Below are 24,507 nucleotides of genomic sequence, written 5' to 3'. Positions count from 1 at the left end.
GTCCTTGGCTAGCTCCTGATCTTTCAAGCTACTCTTCGAATGGAGATAACTCAAGCGTTTTGACTTGGCGGTCTCAACACCTGCATTCATCCTCTAACTCTCAATTTCCGACCAGCCCAGGCCTCTCCTCCGAGCTCCAGACTCCGCGTGTTACCCGCCACGGCTTCTTCCTCCTTTCCCTCCCCCTCTGGGGACCCCCGCGTCGAATCCCCCAGCCCAGGATTTGGGCTTCCTCGGCGTCTCCCACTGGGCTTCAGTTCGGGGGCCTCTACCTGTTCCACTCGACAGTCCTCCCCACCACATCCCTGCACTGTTTTTCCCTATGGACCGGGTGCATGACTCGTCCCTCCCCCACGAAAGTATCCCCGAGGGGTCCTGGCTCGACAGCCGGGAACTTGAGAGTGGAAGCCCGCCCAAAGAGAGGCCCCGGCCTCGCTCGGCCCCTCCAGATCATGCCTCGGGAGGCCGGGAGCGTGGAGCCGGCCCGAGGGAGTCACTGCCGGGAGCCTAGGGACAAAGCCAGAGCCGGCGAGGCGCAAGCTCGAACTCAGGACTCACCAGGCCGAGGTGACGATTTCACGCGCAGCCTCCACCACCGCCGGGCCGACCAATCAGCTGCCGTGAGAGGGCCGGCCCCGCCCCCTTGACCGCCGCCCGGCCCACCCACCTCGCGCGGGTAGTTTCCGGCTCCTCCAGCCGTTGAGAACCCTGGGAGTTACTCCGCGATTCGGTCACAGGTTTGCGGCTACTTCCGCCCGCAACGGCCGTGTATTTTCCAGTCCGCCCGAATTTGGGGTCCTCCTTCTGCTTTTGTGTTGTGACCCGCCTGCAAGGTGACTTGGGTGGACCGAGGCCTCACTCCTTGGCACAAGCTGCTCCAGGTTTCTTTGGCCAACAACAGGAACTCCGATCTCGTGGCCGGGCATTCAAGTTCCTCCAGCGCCTGTGTCCTGTCGCCTCCCCAAGATTCTCACAGTCCTTAAGGGTCCAGCTGCAGTCCGCTCCCACTCCCGTGCCCGATACAGGCAACGCAAGTTGCCCTGAATGACTGCCTCCTCCCCACCCACCCCGCGGACCCCTAAGTCTCACAGTCGTCCCTTCCCCATTTCCTCCTTAGAACACTGGAAACCTTGATTACAGCCCGTTAGTCGGCTGTGAGCTTGGCAATGGTAGGGACCTGGTTTGATTTCTGCCTCCGGCAAACGGCAAGGTACTGGTGAAGGAATGATTGATTGAATTGGCGCTAAGGGTAGAGGGAAGCAGCTGAGGTTTAGAAAGTTAATCAAACTAGACAGCGGCCTTTGTAAACTAGGACCGCAGAGATGCAAAATAGAAATGTGAATAGCCATTTATTGAATACTTACGTTGAGGCGGATACCGTGTTTCACATGCATTATCTTATTTAATCTTACAGTAATACAAGGAAGTACAGACTGAAGCGCAGAGAGGTTAAGTAACTTGGTGGAAGTCACACAGCTTTTGAGCCAAATATTTAAGTTTGCGGCATGGTTGTCTTACAGGGAAGTTGAATATTACTATACTACAGAAAAAGTGTTGGCACATTTTGAGTCCAAGGAATGCCAAGGTGTGGATTTGTTGCATATTTTATGTACACAATTCCATCCATTTGGAGGTCAGATTGATGGAAGGGCAGAGGGGTCCTGGAAGACCAATTTTGTAAAAAAAAATTTTAGAATTTATATAAGTGAGCTTTAACTTGGCAATGATTAGGCTGTGCACTAGGTTATTTGGTGCATCGGCAGATAAAAGGTGATTTATGAGACTGACTTTGACACCAGGATATTAAGTATTTTGTGTCTTAGAACCACCATTCTCTACCCACCACCACGGAGGTCGCAGAAAATAAAAGCCCTATACATTGGAGGAAAATAGACTGACATGGACAAATTCATGCACTGAGGTCCAGGAGAATGGCTCCAGTCCATCATTCACACCAGCTGAATAACTTCCCATGTCACTGAAAAACACAAACTAAATGACACTCAGCCCAGGGGCTCATCTGGGGCCAGTTTACCATAAGGGGAACTATGCTCTACCTGCAACAATGATACCATAACTGTAGCCTCTTGCACTCCACAAGGTTGACCACATACACCTGTATTTAATGTCTTTAAACTAGTTTACTTTTTAGAAAAGCCTAGTACTTTTATTGTGCCCATCTTTGCATGAAATGTTGCCTTGGTATCTCTAATTTTCTTGAGATCCCTAGTCTTTCCCATTCTATTGTTTTCCTCTATTTCTTTGCATTGCTCACTGAGGAAGGCTTTCTTATCTCTCCTTGCTATTCTTTGGAATTCTGCATTCAAATAGATATATCTTTCCTTTTCTCCTTTGCCTTTAACTTCTTTTTTCAGGTATTTGTAAGGCCTCCTCAGACAACCATTTTGCCTTTTTGCATTTCTTTTCCTTGGGGATGGTCTTGATCATTGCCTCCTGTACTATGTCACAAACCTCCACCCATGGTTCTTCAGGCACTCTGTCTATCAATAAAGGACAGAAATGGTATGGGCCTAACAGAATCAGAAATATTAAGAAGAGGTGGCAAGAATACATAGAACAACTATACAAAAAAGATCTTCATGACCCAGATAACCATAACCACTTCATGATCATTCATCTAGAGCCAGACATCCTGGAATTCAAAGTCAAGTGGGCCTTAGGAAGCATCACCACAAACAAAGCTAGTGGAGGAGATGGAGTTCCAGTTGAGCTATTTCAAATCCTAAAAGATGATGCTGTGAAATTGCTGCACTCGATATATTTAATAAATATAATAAATTTGCACTCAGCAAACTTGGAAAACTCAGCAGGACTGGAAAAGGTCAGTTTTCATTCCAATCCCAAAGAAAGGCAATGCCAAAGATTGTTCAAACTACTGGACAGTTGCACTCATCTCACATGCTAGCAGAGTAATGCTCAAAATTCTCCAAGTCAGACTTCAACAGTACATGAACCGTGAACTTCCAGATATTCAAGCTTGATTAAGAAAGGCAGAGGAACCAGAGATCAAATTTCTAACATCTGTTGAATCATTGAAAAAGCAAGAGAGTTCCATAAAAACATCTATTTCTGCTTTATTGACTATGCCAAAGCCTTTGACTGTGTGGATCACAACAAATTGGAAAATTCTTCAAGAGATGAGAATGAATACCAGACCACCTTACCTGCCTCCTGAGAAGTCTGCAGGTCAGGAAGCAACAGTTAGAACTGGATGTGGAACAACAGACTGGTTCCAAATCGGGGATTTCGCTGGCAGTCCAGTAGTTAAGACTCTGGTTCCACCTCTAGTCAGGGAACTAAGATCCTGCGTGCTGAGCCACATGGCCAAAAAAAAAAAAAGTGGAATTTGTGTACCACCTAAAATCTGGTAGGGTTTCCCAGGCGGTGCAGTGGTAAAGAATCCACCTGCCAATGTAGGAGAGACCAGAGACTCGGGTTCTATTCCTGTGTTGGGAAGATCCCCTGGAGAAGGAAATGGCAACCTACTCCAGCATTCTTGCCTGGGAAATCCCATGGACAGAGGAACATGGCAGGTTACTGTCCTTGGGGCTGCAGAAGAGTCAGACAGGACCAAGTGACTGAGCACACAAAATCTGGTAAGCACCTACAGGCAGAAGAATCTCTACCTTGAAAATAGGAGATTGAGGGCAGAAAGGTGTCCACCCTTTTCCCAAAGAGGAGCCCTGAGTGTCTCTCTCACTCAATTAACAAATATGTGTTTAATGCCTGCTGTTGGTCAGGTACTGTGCCAGGCCCAAGAGATACTAAAACTACCAAGACTGAGTTGATGCCTGCCTTTCAGGAACTTACAGCCCAACTGTGGTAGGAAAGACAAACAATAGATGCCATAGCTGAGTGCAGACCAGTACCAGGGAGCTCAGGTGACTGGGCAGAGAATGAGTTGGGTGGAGCTGCTGAAGCTACAGTGTTTGGGAAACTCCTCTCCCAGGAGGTAACATCTGAATCTAGACCTAAATAATGAAAAAAGGAGCCAGTCACAAGGATAGGAAGACCAACCATTTCCAGTGGAAGGCCACCATGGGTGCAAAGAGAGGCTTTGTGTGAAGGGTAGACAGAAAGCCTTTATACAGTTCATGAGGTTCTCACAGCAAGTATACAGGATAGTTTGCCATTCCCTCCTCCAGTGGATCATGTTTTGTCAGAATGCTCTGCTATGACCCGTCCGTCTTGGGTGGCGCTACACTGCAGGGCTCATAGCTTCATTGAGTTACGCAGGCCCCTTTGCCATGACAAGGCAGTAATCCATGAAGGGGTGAACTGTAAAGAAGACAGAACACCAAAGAATTAATGCCTTTGAACTGTGGTGCTAGAGAAGACTTCTGAAAGTCCCTTGGACAGCAAGGAGATCAAATCAGTCATCAACTTTAAGGGAAATCAACCCTGAATACTGGTTGGAAGGACTGATGCTGCTGAAGCTGAAGCACCAGTATTTTGGTCACCTGATTTGAACAGCCTACTCATTGGGAAAGTCTCTGATGCTGGGAAAGATTGAGGGCTCGAGAAGAGGGTGTCAGAGGATGAGATGGCTGGATGGCATCACCAATGCAATGGACCTGAACTAGGGCAAACTTTGGGAGATGGTGAGGGACAGGGAGGCCTGGCGTGCTGCAGTCCATGGGGTCGCCAAGAGTCATATACGACTGGGTGACTGAACAACAACAGACAGAAAACCAGCAGGAGGGGGACGCAGAGGGAGACAGAGGGAGTCATAGAGGCAGGCGGGACACAGGCCTGTGGGCCAAAAGGAGTTCGGGTTTTACCTCCGTTACAAAGGTTTTTAAACAGCTGTAACCTAACCAAATTTGAGCTGCAGAGAGAATACACTGGCTATTGGATAGAGAACTGAATTCAGCCAAGCAAGCATGGAGGTCAGGAGGTCAGTAAGCAGCACTTGCACTCAAGTTGTGGCCGTGGACATTATTGGAAGGGCTGGACTGGGGATATAGTCTAGAAAAGAAACCAAGAGGGCTTACTGTTCTTAAAAGGAAGACGTCACTAAGAATTATACATGTGTAAAAGTCTAGCCCCCAGCAAAGACTTTCCCCTTGAAGTTATTGAAACTGAAAAGGGAACTGCTTTCCCCTATGTAATTCAATATTATTTAAGGCCTGGAAGGGGAAATTGAGACTGTGGAGTTGAAATAACTCACTCAGGCCATCACCTACGCCATCTTAAGACCAGTGCTTCTCACTGCCCACTTGGAGACACCTGCAGGAGAGGACCTTTTCAACTGTTTGTGGCAGGAAGGAGAAGTTGAACTGAGAGCATGACAAAGTTGTGTATCAGTGGGAGGGGTCTGATGAGCCAGGATGCAGAAACTCAGTCATAGGAGACTATAAAGTTCTGGGACATGGCAAACCTCTTCTCCATCCCAGCATGGTTCCTAGGGCTCAGCTCTGGGTTGCAGGAAGCATGTAAGAGTGATTAAGGTTTTAGGCTCTGGAGTTGGATGGCTTGGGTCTAAATTTTAACTCAGTTACTTGCTGGCTCTGGGGCCTGCATGTTTATTTCATCTCCCATATGCCTCAGTTTCCCATTTTGTAAAATGTGGCTAATAGCACCTACCTCATAAGATTATTATAGTTAAGTGAGTCATTCTAGGTAAAGTCTTTAGAACAGTACCTGGCACAGGCTAAGTCCTCAAAAATGTTTTGTTTGTATTTAACTTCTTCTAATAAGATAACCTTTCTCAAACTTCCCTGGTGGTCCAGTGGTTAAGACTCTGCCTCCAGGACTTCCCTGGTGGTCCAGTGGCTAAGACTCCATGCTCCCAATGCAGGGGGCCTGAGTTCGATCCCTGGTCAGGGTACTAGATCACACAGGCTGCAGCTAAAGGTCCCAAGTGCCACATCTAAGACCCAGCACAGCCAAATAAGTAAATATATTTTTTAAAAAAAGATTTTGCTTCCACTGTGGAGGGGGTAAGGGTGTGGGTTTGACCCCTGGTAAGGGAAGTTCTCCATGCTGCATGATGCAGCCAGAAAACCAAACAACAGCAAAAAGATAATCTTCCCCTTACTGATTTACTTACATCATAAATAAATCAACCCCAGATTAGCCTAAGAGGATGTCTTCCCTGCAGACAACAGTGCTTACCCAGATTAAAGGGCTTGAAACAACTTGTCCAAGTTATGTACAGCCAGAAAGCAATGGGGCGAGGATTTTAATCCAGGCCCCACTGATTCCAAAGTCCTAATCTTTCCTCTGCAAGATCAAACCAGTCAATCCTAAAGGAAATAAATCCTGAATGTTTGTTAGAAGGACTGATGCTGAAGCTGAAGCTCCAGTACTTTGGCCACCTGATGGGACTCATTGGAAAAGACCCTGATGCTGAAAAAGATGGAAGGCAGAAGGAGGAGAGGACAACAGAGGATGAGATGGTTGGATGGCATCACTGACTCCACGCACATGAGTCTGAGCAAGCTCTAGGAGGTGGTGAAGGACAAGGAAGCCTGGTGAGCTGCAGTCCATGGGGTCGCAAAGAGTCAGACACAATTAAGCAACCAAACAGCTGGTGGTTAGGACTCTTGAGGTTTGTTTTTTCTATTTTGATTTGTTTTTGTTGTTGTTTGTTTATTGACTGTGCTGTGTCTTCATTGCTGTGAGCAGCGGCAAGTTGTGGCAAGCAGGGGCTATTCTCATTGCGTTGGCTTCTCTTGTTGCAGAACTTGGGCTTTAGGGCACGCAGGCTCAGTAGTTGCAGCCCACCGACTTAGTTGCCCCGAGGCATGTGGAATCTTCCTAGTTTAGTCACTCAGTCATGTCCGACTATCACTCTCGTCCCCTTCTCCTCCTGCCTTCAGTCTTTCCCAGCATCAGGGTCTTTTCTAATGAGTTGGCTCTTTGCATCAGGTGGCTAAAGTATTGGAACTTTAGCATCTTCCCGGACTGGGGATCAAACTGGCAGGCAGACTCCCAACCACCGGACCACCTGAGAAATCTGTTAGAACTCCAATCTTTCACTGCCCAGGATCCCACAAGCCTCGAGACGTGACCAAAAAAAAAAAAAAAGCAAATTCTCAGGCCCACTCCAGACCTCTTAAATCAGAAACTCAGAAGGAATGGGCAGCATCTGTTTTCACAAGCCCTCTGGGTGATTCTGATGCCTGCTCAAGTTGAGAATTAGTCTAAGCCGTAAGTGTATGGAACTTGGAGCCAGCAGGAAGCAAATCCAAGGTGCGTATGTGTGTAAATAAGTGACTGGGGTTTTGATAGTGGCTCAGTGGTAAAGAATTCACCTGTCAATACAGGAGACATGGGTTCGATCCCTGATCTGGGAAAATCCCACGTGCCACGGAGCAACTGGGCCAGTGGCCCACAACTATTGAGCCTGTGCTATGGAACCTGGGAGCCGCAGTTACTGAAGCCTGCAGGCTCTAGAGCCTGTGCTCCCCAACAAGAGAAGCCACAGTGAGAAGTCTGCGCACTGAAACCAGAGAGTAGCCCCTACTTGCCACAACTAAAGAAAAGCTTGAGCAGCAAGGAAGACTCAGCACAGCCAAAATAAATAAACATATTTTAAAAACTTAATAACTAGAACTGGAAAAAAAAAAAAAAAAAGAACCAAAACTGAAACAAATGAAACTGTAAAACTTGTAGAAGAAACCACAAGGGAAAATCTTTATGACATTGAATTTGCCAGTGGTTTCTTGGTTATGACACTGAAAGCACAGGCAACAGAAGAAAAAAGTAGATAAATTGGACTACATCAAAAGTAAAAACTTCTGTACATCAAAAGACACTATGGGGAATTCCCTGGCAGTCCAGTGATTAGGACTCTGTGCTTCCACTCCCAGGGGCCCAGGTTCAATCCTGGTTGGGGAACTAAGATTCCCTAAAGCTGCATGGCATGTCCAAAAAAAAAAACCCAGAAAGCAAAAATAAACAAGGACCTTGTCAAGAGTGAATAGACAACCTACAGAGAAAATTTTGTAAATCAAATATCTGACAAAAGGCTGATATCCAGAATACAAAAAAGAACTACAGCTCAACCAAAAAGACCTAACTTATTTTTTTTTTTTTTTTTAAGACCTAACTTAAAACAGGCAGGAGGGGACGTCTTTGTTGGCACAGTTGATGAGTCTGCCTGCCAATGCAGGGGACATGGATTTGATCTGGGCTCTGGAGAGATACCACATACTTCAGACAACTAAGCCCATGCACCACAACTACTGAAGCCCATGCTCTAGAGCCTACGAGCTGCAGCTACTGAAGCCAGCATGCCCTAGAACCGGTGCTCTGAAACAAGAGAAACCACAGCCATGAGAAGCCCGCACACCACAACTAGAGAGTAGCCCTTTCTCAACACAACTAGAGAAAGCCCTCGAGCAGCAGGGAAAATCCAGCACAGCCATAAAAAAAATAAACATAAAGTAACCCAAGGGAAGAAGCCCAGATCTAAGATTTTCCATTGTCCTCTCCCTATGGGGTCAGGACAACATTCTTCTGCTAGCTTCCATGGATGACAATATGCACAGAATGCTGCCCCCCAGAGAAGATCACCAGGCCAGAGTCTTTACTGGGGCTCCGTTACACAGAAATGGTTAAACTGTCAGAATAGATGGCTAGTTGGAATTTGCTATATGACTCAGGGGGCTCAAACTGGTGCTCTCTGACAACCTAGGGGGTGGGAAGGGGTGGAAGGTGGGAGGGAGGTTCAAGAGGGAGGAGATATATGTATACCCATGGCTGATCCATGTCGAGGTATGACAGAAATCAACACAACATTGTAAAGCAATTATCCTTCAATTAGAAATAAATTAAAAAATAAATGGCTAACTGTCCACCTCGGGGCAGTTTTCAGCCCCTTCGGGACTCCAACTATTGCTCCAAAACTCCCACCCTTCATCGTGGTGTGGCTCAGAGCCCCACCCTAACTCACACTGCTGTTATCTGTGCCAAGGGCACCAGGCAAAGACATTCCTATCAGATAGGATGGTCCAAAAGTTTAGGGATTACCTCCCAGAAGAAAGGGTGATGACCTTTTGGGGCAAAGTTATATTCTTTTTTTTTTTTTAATATTTGTTTGTTTATTTTAACTGTGATGGATCTTTACCCGTTGTGACATGTGGGTTTTTTTTTTTTATTTTTATTTTAGTTGCAGCATAAGAACTCTTAGCTGTGGTTCGTGGGATTTAGTTTCCTGACCAGGGATTGAACCCAGGGCCCTGGCATTGGGAACACAGAGTGTTAGCCACTGAACCACCATGGAATTCCCCTAAGTTAAGTTCTTTACTACACCGTAATGCCAGTGGGAAGTGGCTATGGCAAATGGTGTGATAATGGTTCAGAATGACCAGACCCTGGGAGACCCAGAGTGAGGCCTGTTAGATACTCCTCTGGCTTGCTCAGCTCCCAAACCCTCAGCTGCTAGTGAGTCCAGAGATGTAAACAGCTAGCTTACTGTAGCCTCTGTCTTCTTCAGATAGGGACTGTGACTTCTCTGTACTAATTTTTCACGAGCTTTGAGAGCACCATGCCTATCACCAGGGCAGGAGCTAAGGAGAGACAAATGAAGGGTGCAAAATTTAAGCAGGTGCTCATTTTTGGGGTCTAGCAAGTGCCCTGGGTGCCTTCTCCCCTTTTTTTAAAAAAAATATTTATATGGCTGCACCAGATCTTAGTTGCAGGATGCAGGATACAGTTCCCTGTTGTTGTTTAGTTGCTAAGTTGTGTCCAACTCTTTTAGACCCTATGGACCATAGCCCGCCAGGCTCTTCTGTCCATGGGATTTCCAGGCAAGAATACTGGAGTGGGTTGCCATTTCTCAAGGGGACTTTCCCAACCTAGGGTTCGAACCTGTGTCTTCTGCTTGGCAAGTGGTTTCTTTACCACTGAGCCACATGGGAAGCCCACATTTAAGGCTGAGTTGTGAGGCATGCAGAATCTTAGTTCCCCGAACAGGGATCAAACCTGCATTGGGAGCTCACTAGACCACTAGGGAAGTCCCTCCTTTGCCTCACCTTGATCCAGCCCAGCTGGTCACTACAAAGAGGCTAAATTTGAAGCAGTTATTAAGCATCTACTGTATGCAAGGCCTCATCCTAGGTCTCATGGTGGTGACACAGCTAATTTTCCATCATGCCTGAGCCACACTCTTGGGCAGTCACACTAGCCACAGGCAACTTGAGACTAATATTAAAATACCATGCAAGTTAACTGCTGCTGCTGGGGGATGAGACAAATGCATCTCAGCCAAGTTGCCAGTTTTCACAGCCAAGGCATCCTAGACCAGCTGACAACCACCCAGCCTATCCCCAGACTTAAGAGACAGCATAGTCAAAGTCAGCAGAGTCATTAATCCAATACACATTCAATCACAAAATCTAAGTGAGCCCAGCAAAGATCTGAAGTGCCAGGTGACCTGCAAATTCATGAGCTAAATAAATGCCTACTGTTTTTAACTCTTGAGTTTCAGGTTGGGTTTGTTATACACCGTTATTGAGGCAATAGATAACTGATACAGAAATTGGCCAGACCAAACCAACACAATAATGTGAAGCAATTATCCTTTGATTAAAAATAAATAAATTTAAAAAAAAAAATTCCTCACACCAGAGGTGCATGTGACTAAGCAGGCACAGAACTGGGCAGTGCCAAAAGCTCTGACCTAAGTACTTAAAGACTGAGGCCTGGGCTCTTCTTTCCTTTTGTTGCTACTCCTCTGGCTTCTACAGCCCCCAAACCCTCAGCTGCTCTTGACTACTGTGGTCAGAGACATATTTACCTTGACATAGCTCACATGCGAAATCAAGTGCAAAGGCCTCAGGTGGAATGACAGCCTGGGACCTGCCTTTATCCACAACGTTCCCAGGTCAGCTTGGTTCTATAATTTTGTTTTTTTTTTGGCTATGCCACAGGATATGTGGGATCTTAATTTCCCAACCAGGGATCCAACTCATGGCCCCTGGTTTGGAAGCTCATAAGCCTTAACCACCGGGCTGCCAGGGAAGTCCCAATCCTATCATTTTGACTCTTCAGATCCAGCCAGAGTCTCTTGGACATCCCTTGACAGTGGGGCCTGCCCAAGAGTCCATCTGGGCACACAAGCTCATTAGAGGGCTTTGTGATATCGTCACATTATCTTCATTTCACAGATGAACAAACAAGGCTCTGAGGTGGGAGGACGCTTATTTGTGATTAAATGGGAAATAGATGGGGAAACAGCGGAAACAGTGCCAGATTTTATTTTTTTGAGCTCCAAAATCACTGCAGATGGTGATTGCAGCCATGAAATTAAAAGATGCTTACTCCTTGGTAGGAAAGTTATGACCAACCTGGATAGCATATTTAAAAGCAGAGACATTACTTTGCCAACAAAGGTCCGTCTAGTCAAGGCTATGATTTTTCCAGTGGTCATGTATGGATGTGAGAGTTGGACTGTAAAGAAAGCTGAGCGCTAAAGAATTGATGCTTTTGGACTGTGGTGTTGGAGAAGACTCTTGAGAGTCCCTTGGACTGCAAGGAGATCCAACCAGTCTAACCTAAAGGAGATCATTCCTGGGTGTTCATTGGAAGGACTGATGTTGAAGCTGAAACTCCAATATTTTGGCCACCTGATGCGAAGAGCTGACTCACTTGAAAAGACCCTGATGCTTGGAAAGATTGAGGGCAGGAGGAGAAGGGGACAACAGAGGATGAGATGGTTGGATGGCATCACTGACTCGATGGACACGAGTTTGAGTAAGCTCCGGGAGTTGGCGATGGACAGGGAGGCCTGGCGTGCTGCGGTTCATGGGGTCACAAAGAGTGGGATATGACTGAGTGACTGAACTCAACTGAATTACCACAGAATCTTCTCTACTTCTCTATGGTTGAGATCAGAGACAGAATGCCCATTATATTTTCTGTAAGTTTCAGTTTCCTCCTTAGAATGCTTGATTCGAAATTCTTGGTCAGTTTCCAGAGGTTTGGATTGTGGCGCTGTTGCCATAGGGTGCAGTAGCAGTCAGTTGGAGAAACTCAGGAAAATAGAGCCATATGATGATAAAATGACCTGATGTACCAGTGAGATGTTATTCTTTCCAAAAAGAAAGAACTACATTGGAAATTTCTCCAAGTCATTGTATTAAGAAAGACATGTTTCAAAGCCCCACCAAATATAGGCAAGTAAGTGGGAAGAGAGGTAAGGACTAATCAAAGGCAGCAGAGAGAACATGAAAAATTAAACTTTTTACAAGTTTAATCTGGAGCCATTCTGTCAAACTAGAAGTCACAGATAAGAAAATTTATATTGTAGTTGTTGTTGAGTCTGTTGGGGGATGTTGTTCCTTTGGGTGCATCCGTTTGTTGCCTGGCAAGTCATAAATTTGTTGCTTAGTCACTAAGTTGTCTGACTTTTGCCACTTCACAGCCTGTAGCCCTCCAGGCTCCTCTGTCCATGGAATTCTCCAAGAAAGAATACTGGAGTGGGTTGCCATTTCCTTCTCCAGGGGCACAATTTTTAATCCATTAGGCTTTTTTGTGTAATATGCTTATCTCCCTGTACTTCTGTGACCTGGGGAAAGAGGATGGGAGCTCAGCTCACATGCCAGTAACTTCTGTCAGGGCTTTATAGGAATTAAGCCATTTATTCCTCTCTATAGTTTTAAATGTCAGTACTATTATTACCCATCTCCCTTTTCATTTTTATAAACTGTGGTATGTATATGGTGGTGGTTTAGTCACTAAGTTGTGTCCGACTCTTTATGACCCTATGGACTGTAGCCTGCCACGCTCCTCTGTCCATGGGATTTCCCAGGCAAGAATACTGGAGTGGGTTGCCATTTCCTTCTCCAGGTGTGTGTGTGTATAACAAAATTTGTCATTTTAGACATTTTTAAGTGTACAATTCAGTGGTATTATATTTGCAATGTTGTACAACCATTACCACTATCTATTTCCCATTTTTTTTCATTGCCCCAATCAGAAACTCTGGACCCATTAAATAATAATTTCCCATTCTTTCCCCCCACTCTATATTACCATATATGTGACAAGGAAAATGGAGGCACATAGAGGCCAAGTAAAATAATCATTACACAGCTAGTTGGGCACAGACCTGGTGGCCTTCTGAATCACTTGTCTTGCAGGGGTTTTTTTTTTTTGGTTTGTTTTTTAAGCCCAAAGTTTCTGGTTACAGGTTCTGGTAAGTTATTTCTTTCCACTCTTTCCCCCCGAAGAGAGAAGAAATAGCTTTTCTAAAGAATCTTGAATTTTACTCCTAACTTTCTAAACCAAGTTTCCTTCATGAGAACTTTGAAGTTGTATCTGCTTGAGTGCTAAGGGCAGGATTCAACTACACCAAAGGGACCAGTCTGCCTTGCCCTGTGGGGTCTAGTGAGAGTTGGAGGGCTGCAGGCAGTTTCCACTTTCTAGAACCACCAAATTCTCCCCCATAAGATCCTTAATTCTAAGATCCCTGAGGACACTCCTCAAATGGACAAGAGATTCTGCTCAGCCACCACACTGGAGGAGTGGGATTCTTTCTTCTTCTTCTCTTAAATGAATGGCACTGAGAAGAATACAGACTTTGGAGCTGCATGAACCTAGACCCGACCCCAGCTTTGGACAAGTTCTCCCAATTTGTTTGCCAAACTGAAAATGTGTAAATACCACCACCTACCTGTAAGGGTTGTTAGGAAAAGAAATGGCGGCTTAATACAGACAGGACCTCAATGAATGTTAGTCAAACCTTGGCAACTCAATGCGTGCTCCTTGTTCAATTCAAACCTTTACACCCTGTTGGGGACCAACCATGTTGTCTAGAGCTGCTGCTTCTCTGCTGGCTTGGATACTCAGGTTCAGGAACTCTCTCTAAACCCTGATGTTTCCCAAGGGCTGGCTGTGACAATGTTTGCACTTTTTTTTCTGTTTGGACATGCCCTGTGCCATGGGACATCCTTGTTCCCGACCAGGGATCAAACCAGCGCCCCCTGCATTGGAAGCACAGAGTCTTAACCACTGGCTTGCCAGGGAAGTCCCGCATGACTCTTTAGAAGCATTCCAGCTCCACCACTTAATTGGCTATGCAATCTGGGGTAGTTTGACCCATCTCTGCCTCAGTTCCCTTATTTGAAAAGTAGATAACTGGGCTCCCCACATCATTGAATTGTTGGATTAAATGGATTAAGATACATAATGCACTAATTGTCTGACATACAGTAGAAGCATCTGCTATTATTGTCATCTCCAGTGTCACCTTCTCTTGTTTCTTCACCAAATGTTGCCTTACACCTGGGGAAATGGAGATGGTACAGGTAAAAGCAACCCAGTGGTCTTGGCATTCTATTATTTTCCTTGTAGTGGTACTGAGTAAAAGAAGTAGTCTTCCTTCAGTGAGCCGGCAGCATTAGAACAGATCCTCTCCCTTCATGTTCTTCAATTGTCATCAGGCTAGGCTCCCTGACTCCCAATTCATCCTTTGTGTCCCTCAATAAAACCCACTCTAATTGGGCAATTAACCTTTCTCTAAATTAAAGGCTGGGCAGGTAGTGATGGCAGGCTGTGATGGATAGTAGCTGTGGAGCCGCTGCTCTGGGCAGGCAGCCCTGGGGCCTCCTGAGGGCTCCATTCCTAAGAATTTTCCAAGATCCTCCTGGGCTACGTCTAACCACTAGATGGACAAGCTACAGGGTGATTATTTCCTTAGGCAAGCAAACACTTCAGCCCTTTAATATGGTATTTCCTGAGGCTGGAATAGTAACAGGAAGTCCTGTGGGGAAGAGTTCTGCCAAAACACTCATTCTGAGGAAGGGATCAGTAAACTGACAAATCTGCCCAGCGCTGTACAACATCCTGCAGCCTCCACACGTGGAACCCAGGGCAGGTCTCACCCACAGGCAGCTCACTGCCATCACTATTCTTCTGTGGGTTCCTGAATTCAGGGAGACCTATAGATGCGACCCTATGTGACAAACCCAGACAAAAATCTGCACTTAAAAAGCAGGTAGGTCATTTATTGGCATTAGGAGAGCATTCCTTTAAACAAGAGAAAGAACTCTGACCACTAAAATCTCATCCATTTTATGAAAACTTGAGACCAACCTCTACGACATCTATATACAGTTTAATCACGAACAAGAGCAAGGATTCGAGTTAAATTAAACCACACTTCCTGTTACAAGGAAATGAAAGGAAAGCTGGGGGCGAGGGTAGGCCCTCCCCCATCCCAAGTCCCTGCATTCACACCGCAATGTTTCAGGTACAAGAACATAACAATTCCCCAGTGCAGCACAAAACCGCTTCCCATTGTTTCTTACGGCAGTCACTGAATTACCAATTGTCCAGGGGCTAAGAAAATTTCGTGGAAAAGGGCGTACCCTTTGGCTCCGCGCGTGGCCTGTAGCTGAGGAAGCAAGTTCTTAAGAACCGACGACTGGCTGATACACTCTTGCGGAGACGCGCCTTCATAGAATCTCAAGCTCGTGTCTCAGCTTCACCATCTATAAAATGCAGTCTTGGCGAGGGGAGATCCGCTAGGCGTCCAAATCGAAGTCGTCACGCTCCTCATTGTACTCCAGCACGTGCCGCTTGATCTTGGACGAGTCAACCCAGGTGACAAAGTCCTCCATGCTTCGCGTGACAAGGAAGGCGGGGTCTGTGACCACGTCGGGGCCCACGCGCACGTGGCCCTGCTCCACGAATGCCACGGCGGCCTGGAGGTGCTGAGCCATGCGCAGCTTAAGCAGCACGGTGGGCAGGCGGCGGCGGCAAAAGGACGAGGCCGTGACGAAATCGCAGAGCTCCAGCGATCCCCGCGTGGGCACTAGGCCGAGCGCATACAGCTTATCCAGCAGCGCGGCCGAGGAGCGCACGCGAAACGGGTCACGCTCCGGCAGATCGCGCAGGCGCCGGGCCAACTCGCGCACAGCACGGCTCAGCTGGTTGTAGCGCGTATAGTCCTCGCGCCGCTGCAGCCGATAACGCCGCAACACGCGTAGCTCATGCAGGTTGTGATCTGTGACCTCCCAGTTCAGGAAGTCCACCTGCTTCAGCAGCTTCTGCTCGTGAAACTTAAGCTTCCGCACCATGATGGCGGCTCAAACGCTGCCGGTCCGGAGGCTCGGCGCGCATTCCGGCTGTCGCGCGACTTCCGCCTCAGTACGGCTAGACCCGGCCGCCTTGGGGACCCTGCGCCAATGAAAGGAAGACTCAGGGCCAGGCCTCCCATTACCATTGGTCAGGATGAGGCCACGCCCCGTGTTCGTATCTCGCGTTTCTTCTCCGCGTTCTCTGAGGGAGGCGGAGGGAAGAAACGCCCGGAGAGGCCGGGGGTGGGAGAGGCGGCCTCCGAGGCGAGTCTGTGAGGTTTTAAGTTGCTGAGAATTATTTACCTAGTGCCGTAATTATTTCCTCTTGTTTAGGTGTCTGTCATTCAGGGCCTCTCTGGAGAGCCTCTTCCAGAAGAGCCCAAGAGGATAGCTCCGGGAAAGAGGGGTGACCGCCGCGCTAATATGGATTTACTGTGCTAACTGTGGCGGGGGGCGGGGGGAGGGTAGGGGGGCTGCCCTCTCACCGAGTAGGGGCCTCTCGGAGCCGACAGGGGCTGATCGAGTATCCCCACAGCCTACTAACCACAAGTCCATTACGAGGCGGCGGAGCTTTTTCACCCTACCAATTGGGGCTTGAATTCAGTACTGATTCCCAGGCTACTTCCTGCACGCCCAGAATCAGGATCTACACTGGAGTCGCTTGGAAATCTGTATTGTTAACAAGAATGCCAGGTGATTCATAAAATCCACTAAATTTGAAAAACTTGGATAGTACAAATCCTTACTCTTTAATCCGGGCTGAAAAGAATTAGCCTGGCAGGTTGGATTTCTGGAGTATTTAGTGAACAGACAACACTTTTCCTGCAAATTATATCTGTTTTAGTTTAGTGCAGCGCTACAGGACTAACTTCTTTATTTACCCAAGACTATGACGCCACCTAGCTTCTTTGCCTATAATTTTATTTTTGTACGCTTTTCATTGTTTTTTTAAAGATACAATATTTGATATGGGCGATACTATATGTAACATGTGAGATACAAAGAATACTTGTGGACCCAACAGCCAGTTTAAGAAAGCATCACCAGGACCTATTCAACCACTGTCCCAGTCAGAGGTAGAGATATCTGTTGTCCTGAATTTAGTGTTTATCTTTGCCTTTTATTTAAAAAGAAAAATAGTTCTATCATTTTATGCATCCCTAAGTATATTGAGAATTTTCTTACTTGAAGCATAGCCCATGGATCAGCAGAGAGCTGTTGAAAATGCAGAATTTCAGACCCCATTCTGAACTTACAGAATCAGAATCTGCATTTAACCAGATCCCCAGGTAATTTGCATGCATGATATTTGAGAAGTGTTGCTTAGATGATATCACATATGGAATTTTTTATAAATAGCTGCAGTTGCTTTTAAAAAAACTGCTGCATTATATTCCATTGTTTTGTTGTTATTCACTTGCTCAGTTGTGTTTGACTCTTTGCGACCCCACAGACTGCAGCACTCCAGGCTTCCCTGTCCTTCACTATCTTCTTGAGTTTGCTTAAACTCATGTCCATTGAGTTGATGATGCCATCCGGTCATCTCATCCTCTGTTGTTCCCTTCTCCTCCTGCCTTCAATCTTTCTTAGTATCAGCGTCTTTCCTGATGAGTCGGCTCTTTGAGTCAGGTGGCCAAAGTATTGGAGCTTCAACTTCAGCATCAGTCCTTCCAATTAATATTCAGGGTTGATTTCCTTTAGGATGGACTGGTTGGATCTCCTTGCAGTCCAAGGGACTCTCAAGAGTCTTCTCCAACATCACAGTTGGAAAGCATCAATTCTTCAGAGCTCAGCCTTCTTTATGGTCCAACTCTCACATCCATATATGACTACTAGAAAAACCATTGTTTGGTTCTATCCAATTTATTAATCCATCTCCTGTTGGATTTTTTTTTTTTTTGGGAGTGACTATGTTCCTGTAGGTTTCCTGTTGTACCTATGCAGTAGCTTCTAGTATACATCTTGAAGTTTAATTACTGAGTTGTAAAGGATACGTGAACATGTAAAGTGCATGCTCAGCTTTACTGCTGCTGCTGCTAAGTCGCTTCAGTCGTGTCCGACTCTGTGCGACCCCATAGATGGCAGCCCACCAGGCTCCGCCGTCCCTGGGATTCTCCAGGCAAGAACACTGGAGTGGGCTGCCATTTCCTTCTCCGATGTATGAAAGTGAAAAGTGAGAGTGAAGTCGCTCAGTCCTATCCGACTCTTTGCGACCCCATGGACTGCAGCCTACCAGGCTCCTCCGTCCATGGGATTTTCCAGGCAAGAGTGCTGGAGTGGGGTGCCGTTGCCTTCTCCGGCTCAGCTTCACTAGCTATTTTCAAATTGTTTTCCAAAGGGGCTGTACCAATTTATATTCCTTTGTCGCTACATGAGAGTTTCCTTTGCTCCTCATTCTTGACAGTGCTTGGTTGGTAGACTTTTTAAATATTTGTGAATCTGATGAGTGTGTGATGGTATTTCATTGTGATTTTAATTTGCATTTCCTGATGAATAAAGGTTTCATATATGTTTCTTCCTCTGTGGAATGCCTCTTTGTGTATTTTTCTGTTGGTTTGTGGGGTAGGTAGAATAGTGACCCCCCCCCACCCCCCAAGATGTCCACCCAGAGCCTGTGATGTTACCTTATATGAGAAAAGGGATCTTGCGGATGTGATTAAATTAAGGATCTTGAGACAGTGACATTGTCCTGGATTAACTGAGTCTCATTAATCACAAATGTCCTTAGAAGTGAAGAGGGAGGCAGAAGAGTCAGGGATATATGATGATGCATGCAGAAGTCTCAGGTGTGATTTCTGACTTTGAGGATGATTGGGAGCCAGGAGCAGAGGAGTGTGGGCAACCTTCAGAAGTGGGAAAAAGCAAAGAAATGTTTTTTTTTGCCTAGAGCCTTCAGGAGGAACATGGCCCTTGCTGACACCTTGATTTGAGCCCAGTGAGATCCAGTTTGGTTTTCTGGTCTCGAACACAGTGAAAGAATAAATCTGTGTTGTTGTAAGCCACTAAGTGTGTGGTAATTTGTTGCAGCTGCAACAGGAAACATACAGATTGTTTGCTTTTTTTCTACTTTATTTGAAGGTGTGATTTGTATATTCTGGATAGTAATCCTTAACCAGTTATCTATGGTGTGCAAATATCTTTTCCCAGTTTGCACTTCATCCCCACCTTTCATATTCCCCCAGCCCCACTCCCTTCCATCTTCAGCCTTTGTTTGGTGTGTGTGGGAGGACTCTCCCCAGACAATAAACATAATAAATAAGTAAATTATATTTGTTAGCAGGTGATAAGTGTCATGAAACAAAATTGAGCCAGACAGAGCTTGGGGTAAGGATGGGCTGTAATTTTAAACAGGGCATGTCAAGGTAGGTCTTACTGAGAAGGTAATATTTCCTGGTGGGTTAGCCATGTGGATATCTAGAGGAAGAGCATTTCAAGAAGAGGAAGCAGTGAGTGCAAATGCCTTAAGATAGAAATGTGCCTGGCATCTCAGAAGAGGAATAACAAAGCCATCTTGGCTAGAGCAGAGTGGGCCAGTAGGTGAGGAAAGGGGGCTCAGATAACAGAGGCTCCACAGGCTCTCTTAAGGTCTTTGGTTTTTAGGTTGAGTGAGATGAGGACACTGGAGGGTTTTGAACTGAGAACTGACATCTAACTTATGTTTTAAAAGAACCACTCTGACTGCTGTGTTGAGAACAGACTGTCAGGAGGCAGACGTGGAAACATAGAGGCCATTAGGAAATTACGGTGATGTAGGTGAGAAGGGTGGTAGCTGGGACCAGGAAAGCAGTTGTGAGATGCCAGTGAGAGAGGAGTTCCAGAATAAGGAGAAAGGGCAAAGGTCAAAAGGTCAACGCTCCAGTTTTGGACCGAAGCAAGTGGCAGAAAGTACTTACTGCCTGAGATGGGGGAGATTGCCAAACAACAGATTTGGGCGGCAAGATTAGAAATTCAGCTTTGGACATGTTGGGTTGGAGATGTCTACTAGACATGCAAAGGGAGATGGCAAGGAGAACGACATGTAAGTCTGGTGTTTTATTTTTTATTTTTGTTTTTTGCCAAACCTCGAGGCATGTAGGATCTTAGTTCCCCAACCAGGGATAGAACTTATGCCCCCTGTAGTAGAAGCATCAAGTCCTAACCACCGGACCACCAGGGGGTTCCCTCAGTTTGGTATCAGCCCAGAAAAAGGCCTGAGCTGAAGATTTAAAATTTGGGATATTATTGGCAGAAAGATGGTGTTTGAAGCCATGAGTCTGGGTGAAATTGTCAAATAAGTGAAAATAGAAAAAGACAAGAGGACCACGCTACTAGTAGGCACTCTGGTGTCAAGAATTATTGACTTTTTGTCCCTTTCCGGCATTCAAGAAGTCGAAGCGAGGTGTGAAATTCTGGATTTCCTTGGGTCTTCCGGTTGGAGCCATGATCAACTGTGCTGACCACACAGGAGCCAAAAATCTGTATATCATCTCTGTGAAGGCAATCAATGAATGACTGAACAGACTTCCTGCTGCTGTTGTGGGTGACATGGTGATGGCCACAATCAAGAAAGGCAAATCAGAGCTGAGAAAGAACGTACATCCAGCGATGGTAATTTGACAGTGAAACTTATACTGGAGAAAAGATGGTGTGTTTCTTTATTTTGAAGATAATGCAGGGGTCAGAGTAAACAATCCCTGGAGGAGGAAATGGCATTCCACTCCAGTATCCTGTCCGTGTACGGACAGAGGAGCTTGGCGGGCTACAGTTCATGTGGTCACAAATAGTCTGACACGACTGAGCAACTGAGCACATAGTAAACAGTAAAGGCAAGATGAAAGGTTCTGCTGTTACAGGATCAGTTGCAAAGGAGTGTGCAGACCTGTGGCCCAGGATTGCATCCAGTGCTGGTAGCATTGCATGCTTCTTCGATGTATTTGTAAAAAAGATGTAAAATAAAAATTATCTTCTCCCCCTCCCAAAAATAAACAACAGAATTATTGGAGAGAAGTGGATGAACCAGTGTGGTAGAAGGGAAACCAGGAGAGTATGGCTGGCCAGTGCAAACGAAGAAAGTGTATCCAGGGGGAAGGAGTGATCAACCTGGTCAAATGCTACAGAGAGCCTAAGTACAAGAGAAGGGCTGAGAATAACCATTAGGTCACTGATGACTGACAAGAAGAGTTTCAGTGGAGTGTGAGATTGAAAGAATGGCTAGAGGGGTTTAAGAAGAGAAAGGGAGGAAAAATGTTGCAAACAGCTGTTAGAGATGGCTGTTTTGAGGACTTTGCTGCAAAGGTGAGCAGATAAGGGACTTGCTAGATGGTCCAGTAGTTAAGAATCTGCCTTGCAATGCAGGGGGCATGAATTTGATCCCTGGTCAGGGAACTAAGATCTTACGTGCCCGGGGCAACTAAGGCCGTAAGCAGCAACTTCAGAGCCCTTGCGCTCTGGAGCCCATAACATGCCATAACAAAGATCCTGCATGCCACAAGTAAGACCTGATGCAGCCAAAAAAAAAAAAAACAAAACACCAGAGGTGGGGTGCGGGGGGGGGGGGGAGTGGAGTCAAGAATCTATTTTTTAAAGGTGTGGATTGACTCTTCCCTCAATATCGACATCTTGTTGGTTGTCATTCCAGTCTGTTCTACCCCCATAAAATCCCAAATCTACTTCTCTCCAAACCATTACCTCAGGCCTTCATCATCTCTTGAATGCATTTCTGTAGTAAAAGTCCAGTGTGTCTACCATGCTAGCCACCAGCAGAATCAGCCTGGAAACCACTAGCCATTGTTCTCCCTTACTGATTCCTTTCCTAAAGGAGGAAAGCTGGGATGGGGGACTGATGCTGTTTCCTGTGTCTGAGTCAGGGTCGCAGCAGGAAAGAGAGAACACACTCCAATTAGAATAATACGAGGATAATTTAATAAAAAATTTCCCAAAGGAATGGGCAGGGTGTGGGGAAACCACAAAGGTTAGTGCAGTTGCCTGAGAGTGGTAACTGTGGGTCCTGTTACCCATAGGTTTGAAGAGAGTTGGGAATAGAAGATATAGGTTCTGGAAATCTCGGTGAAGCTTAAGAGTGAGTTTTCCTCAAGAACCTGAAAATAGGGTGGCTACTGTGAGACAGAAACCACCACTTCCCTCAACAGATACAGAAATAAATCCAAGGTGTAAATGTGTATAAATATGTGACTTGGGTTTCCCTGGTGGCTCAGTGGTAAAGAACCCACCTGCCAATGCAGGAGTTATGGGTTTGATCCCTAATCTGGGAAGATCCCACATGCCATGGAGCAACTAAGCCCGTGTGCCACAGCTGTTAAGCCTGTGCTCTAGGTGCTCCGCAAGAGAGGCCACTGCGACCACTCTAGAAGCTTGTGCACCACAACTAGAGAGTAGCCCCACTAGTTGCAACCAGAGAAAGCCTACGTGCACCAACAAAGACCTAGCACAACCAAAATAAATAAATAAAATTATAAATATGTGACTGAAGCATTTGGGAACCAACTAAAGACCATCAGGGTGGTGACTGGGGCTCCCTCTGAGGGGTAGGGTTAGACTAGGGGTTAGGCTGAGCGCCGAAGAACTGATACTTTCAAACTGTGGTGTTGGAGAAGATTCTTGAGAGTCCCTTGGACAGTGAGGAGATAAAACCAGTCAATCCTATAGGAAATTAACCCTGAATATTCACTGGAAGGACTGATACTGAAGCTCCAATGCTTTGGCCACCTGATCCGAAGAGCCAACTCATTGGAAAAGACCCTGATGCTGGGAAAGATTGATGGCAGGAGGAGAAGGGAGTGACAGAGAATGAGATGGTTGGGTGGCTTCATCAACTCAATGGACATGAGTTTGAGCAAATGCTGGGAGACAGTGAAGGACAGGGAAGCCTGGCATGCTGCAGTCCATGGGGTCACAAAGAGTTGGACACAACTAGTTGAACAGCAACTAGTAGGGTGAGTAGAAATCCCATCAATTTTATTAAGTGAGTTAATAAAGGTAGAACATTTACAACAGTCTAGCACTCAACAAGCACTAAGAGAGTAGCTGCTTCTGTTAAACCAAGTTTGGAGAGAGGTTCTGCAAACACAAGAGAGATCATAGAAAAGGGGTGTCCCCAAAGCATCCCTGAATATGTAGGAAACATATTCAGGCTCTGGTCCTGGTGATCCTAGGCTGAACTGAGTCCTTAGAATCAAGGCTGCACCTATGGTTGAGGGGACCAGACCTTAAGGTTTCTTGGCGGAGAGAACCATTGGTTCCTCCCATCCTGAGGCACTCAGTTTCACTGAACCAAACTTCTGGTAACTGGGCTTCCCAGGGAGCAGCTCAAATTGCCTTGATCTATTGATGCATAAATTCAGGTGTGTCTGGACAGTTGAATTTCTTTTTGCAAAGTAATACCTGGGCTTCTGGGGTTTACACATAAACCTTTATTCTGGTCAAATGCCAGCTCTGCATGGGGCATTGGATCTACTCACTGAACCAGTGAAATTGCCTTTTGGAGCTAGAAGCCTGCAAATTACACCCTTCAAAACAACCCAAAGTGGGGAATTCCCTGGCAGTTTAGGGGTTAGGGCTCTGTGCTTCTACTGCAGGGGGCATGGGTTCTATTCCTGGTTGGGGAACTAAGATGCTGCATGCTAAGCCGCCAAAAGAAAAAAACTAAAACAACAGCCCAAGGTGCCCACCTTTACAGCACCACCTTGTGCCAGTTAATCTACAACAAGTGGGAAGTATGAGCATGAGGGGGAAGGAGGTTCTAGTTAGAGGAGGTAGACAAGGCTCACGGCATAGCCAGGAAGGGGAGTAGGGGCTGAAGCCTTTGTTCATCTTGGGTACCTCCCGTCGACTTAAAAAAATTGCACAACATGAGAGTTGCAAATTAAGTTTTATCTGGGGGCAAATGCAGATTGTAGCTTTGGAAACAGCACCTCAGATAGCTCTGAAAAGCTGTTCCACAGAGGTGGGGGGGGCGCGGGGAGGACAGTATATATGTAATTTTGGTAAAGGGGGAGTACATTGTAATCAAGCAAATATTTTTTGTAGAAGTCTCTGCTAGTCTTATGAAGCTTCTGTTAATCAGCATTAAGGATTTTAGTTTTAGTGCTTTTCTTAATATGAGGAGATACAAGAATTGGGCTCATAACAGCTCCCGAGAATATCTATCTGAAGACCTGTTTTTCCCTGAGCATAGAGTACCCCATTTCTGCTTTCCACCCTGAACTCCTTAAGGGATGTTGAAGGTCAGTGCTGCAGCAGCACATGCTTTAATCCTTACAGAGTTATAGGTAGATGGTAAGTGCCAATTTGTAGTTGACACTCCTCCTCCGGGAAGCGTTCCTTGATCTTTGTTCAACCCAGGTTGGGATAGGTGACCTTCCAGTCACATTTCATGGCACTGACCACACTGCACAGGGAACATGGCTTTATTTTCCTGATCCATCTGAACTTCCGGTAGGTGAGGAAAATGCCTTAT

At 46.1% G+C, this 24,507-nt stretch overlaps 2 protein-coding genes across 3 annotated transcripts in view; both read right to left on the bottom strand.

Moving 5' to 3' along the window:
- Nucleotides 1-24,507, bottom strand: part of SNUPN (snurportin 1) — a 43,862-nt gene that overhangs the window by 17,568 nt on the left and 1,787 nt on the right. Inside the window, exon 1 of one of the 2 annotated variants that reach the window (XM_061158953.1) lies at nt 559-684. The exons of the other annotated variant lie outside the window; for it this stretch is intronic. The gene's annotated coding sequence lies outside the window, so the exon portion shown is untranslated. Of the gene's footprint in view, nt 1-558; nt 685-24,507 lie in introns of those variants that run through there. 2 annotated transcript variants of the gene reach the window in all.
- On the bottom strand, nt 14,958-16,131 carry IMP3 (IMP U3 small nucleolar ribonucleoprotein 3). Its single transcript, XM_061159641.1, has one exon. It carries the CDS (start codon nt 16,050-16,052, stop codon nt 15,498-15,500), a length of 555 nt encoding a protein of 184 aa, XP_061015624.1. The 5' UTR covers nt 16,053-16,131; the 3' UTR covers nt 14,958-15,497.

The sequence above is a fragment of the Dama dama genome, chromosome 13, assembly GCF_033118175.1.
Source record: "Dama dama isolate Ldn47 chromosome 13, ASM3311817v1, whole genome shotgun sequence".
Taxonomy (NCBI): domain Eukaryota; kingdom Metazoa; phylum Chordata; class Mammalia; order Artiodactyla; family Cervidae; genus Dama; species Dama dama.
Note: the sequence above shows the minus strand (reverse complement) of the source record. Positions and strands in the feature narration are given on the sequence as shown.

Coding starts and splice junctions, on each gene's coding strand:
- IMP3 (XM_061159641.1), bottom strand. CDS start 16,052: ATGGTGCGGAAGCTTAAGTTTCACGAGCAGAAGCTGCTGAAGCAGGTG.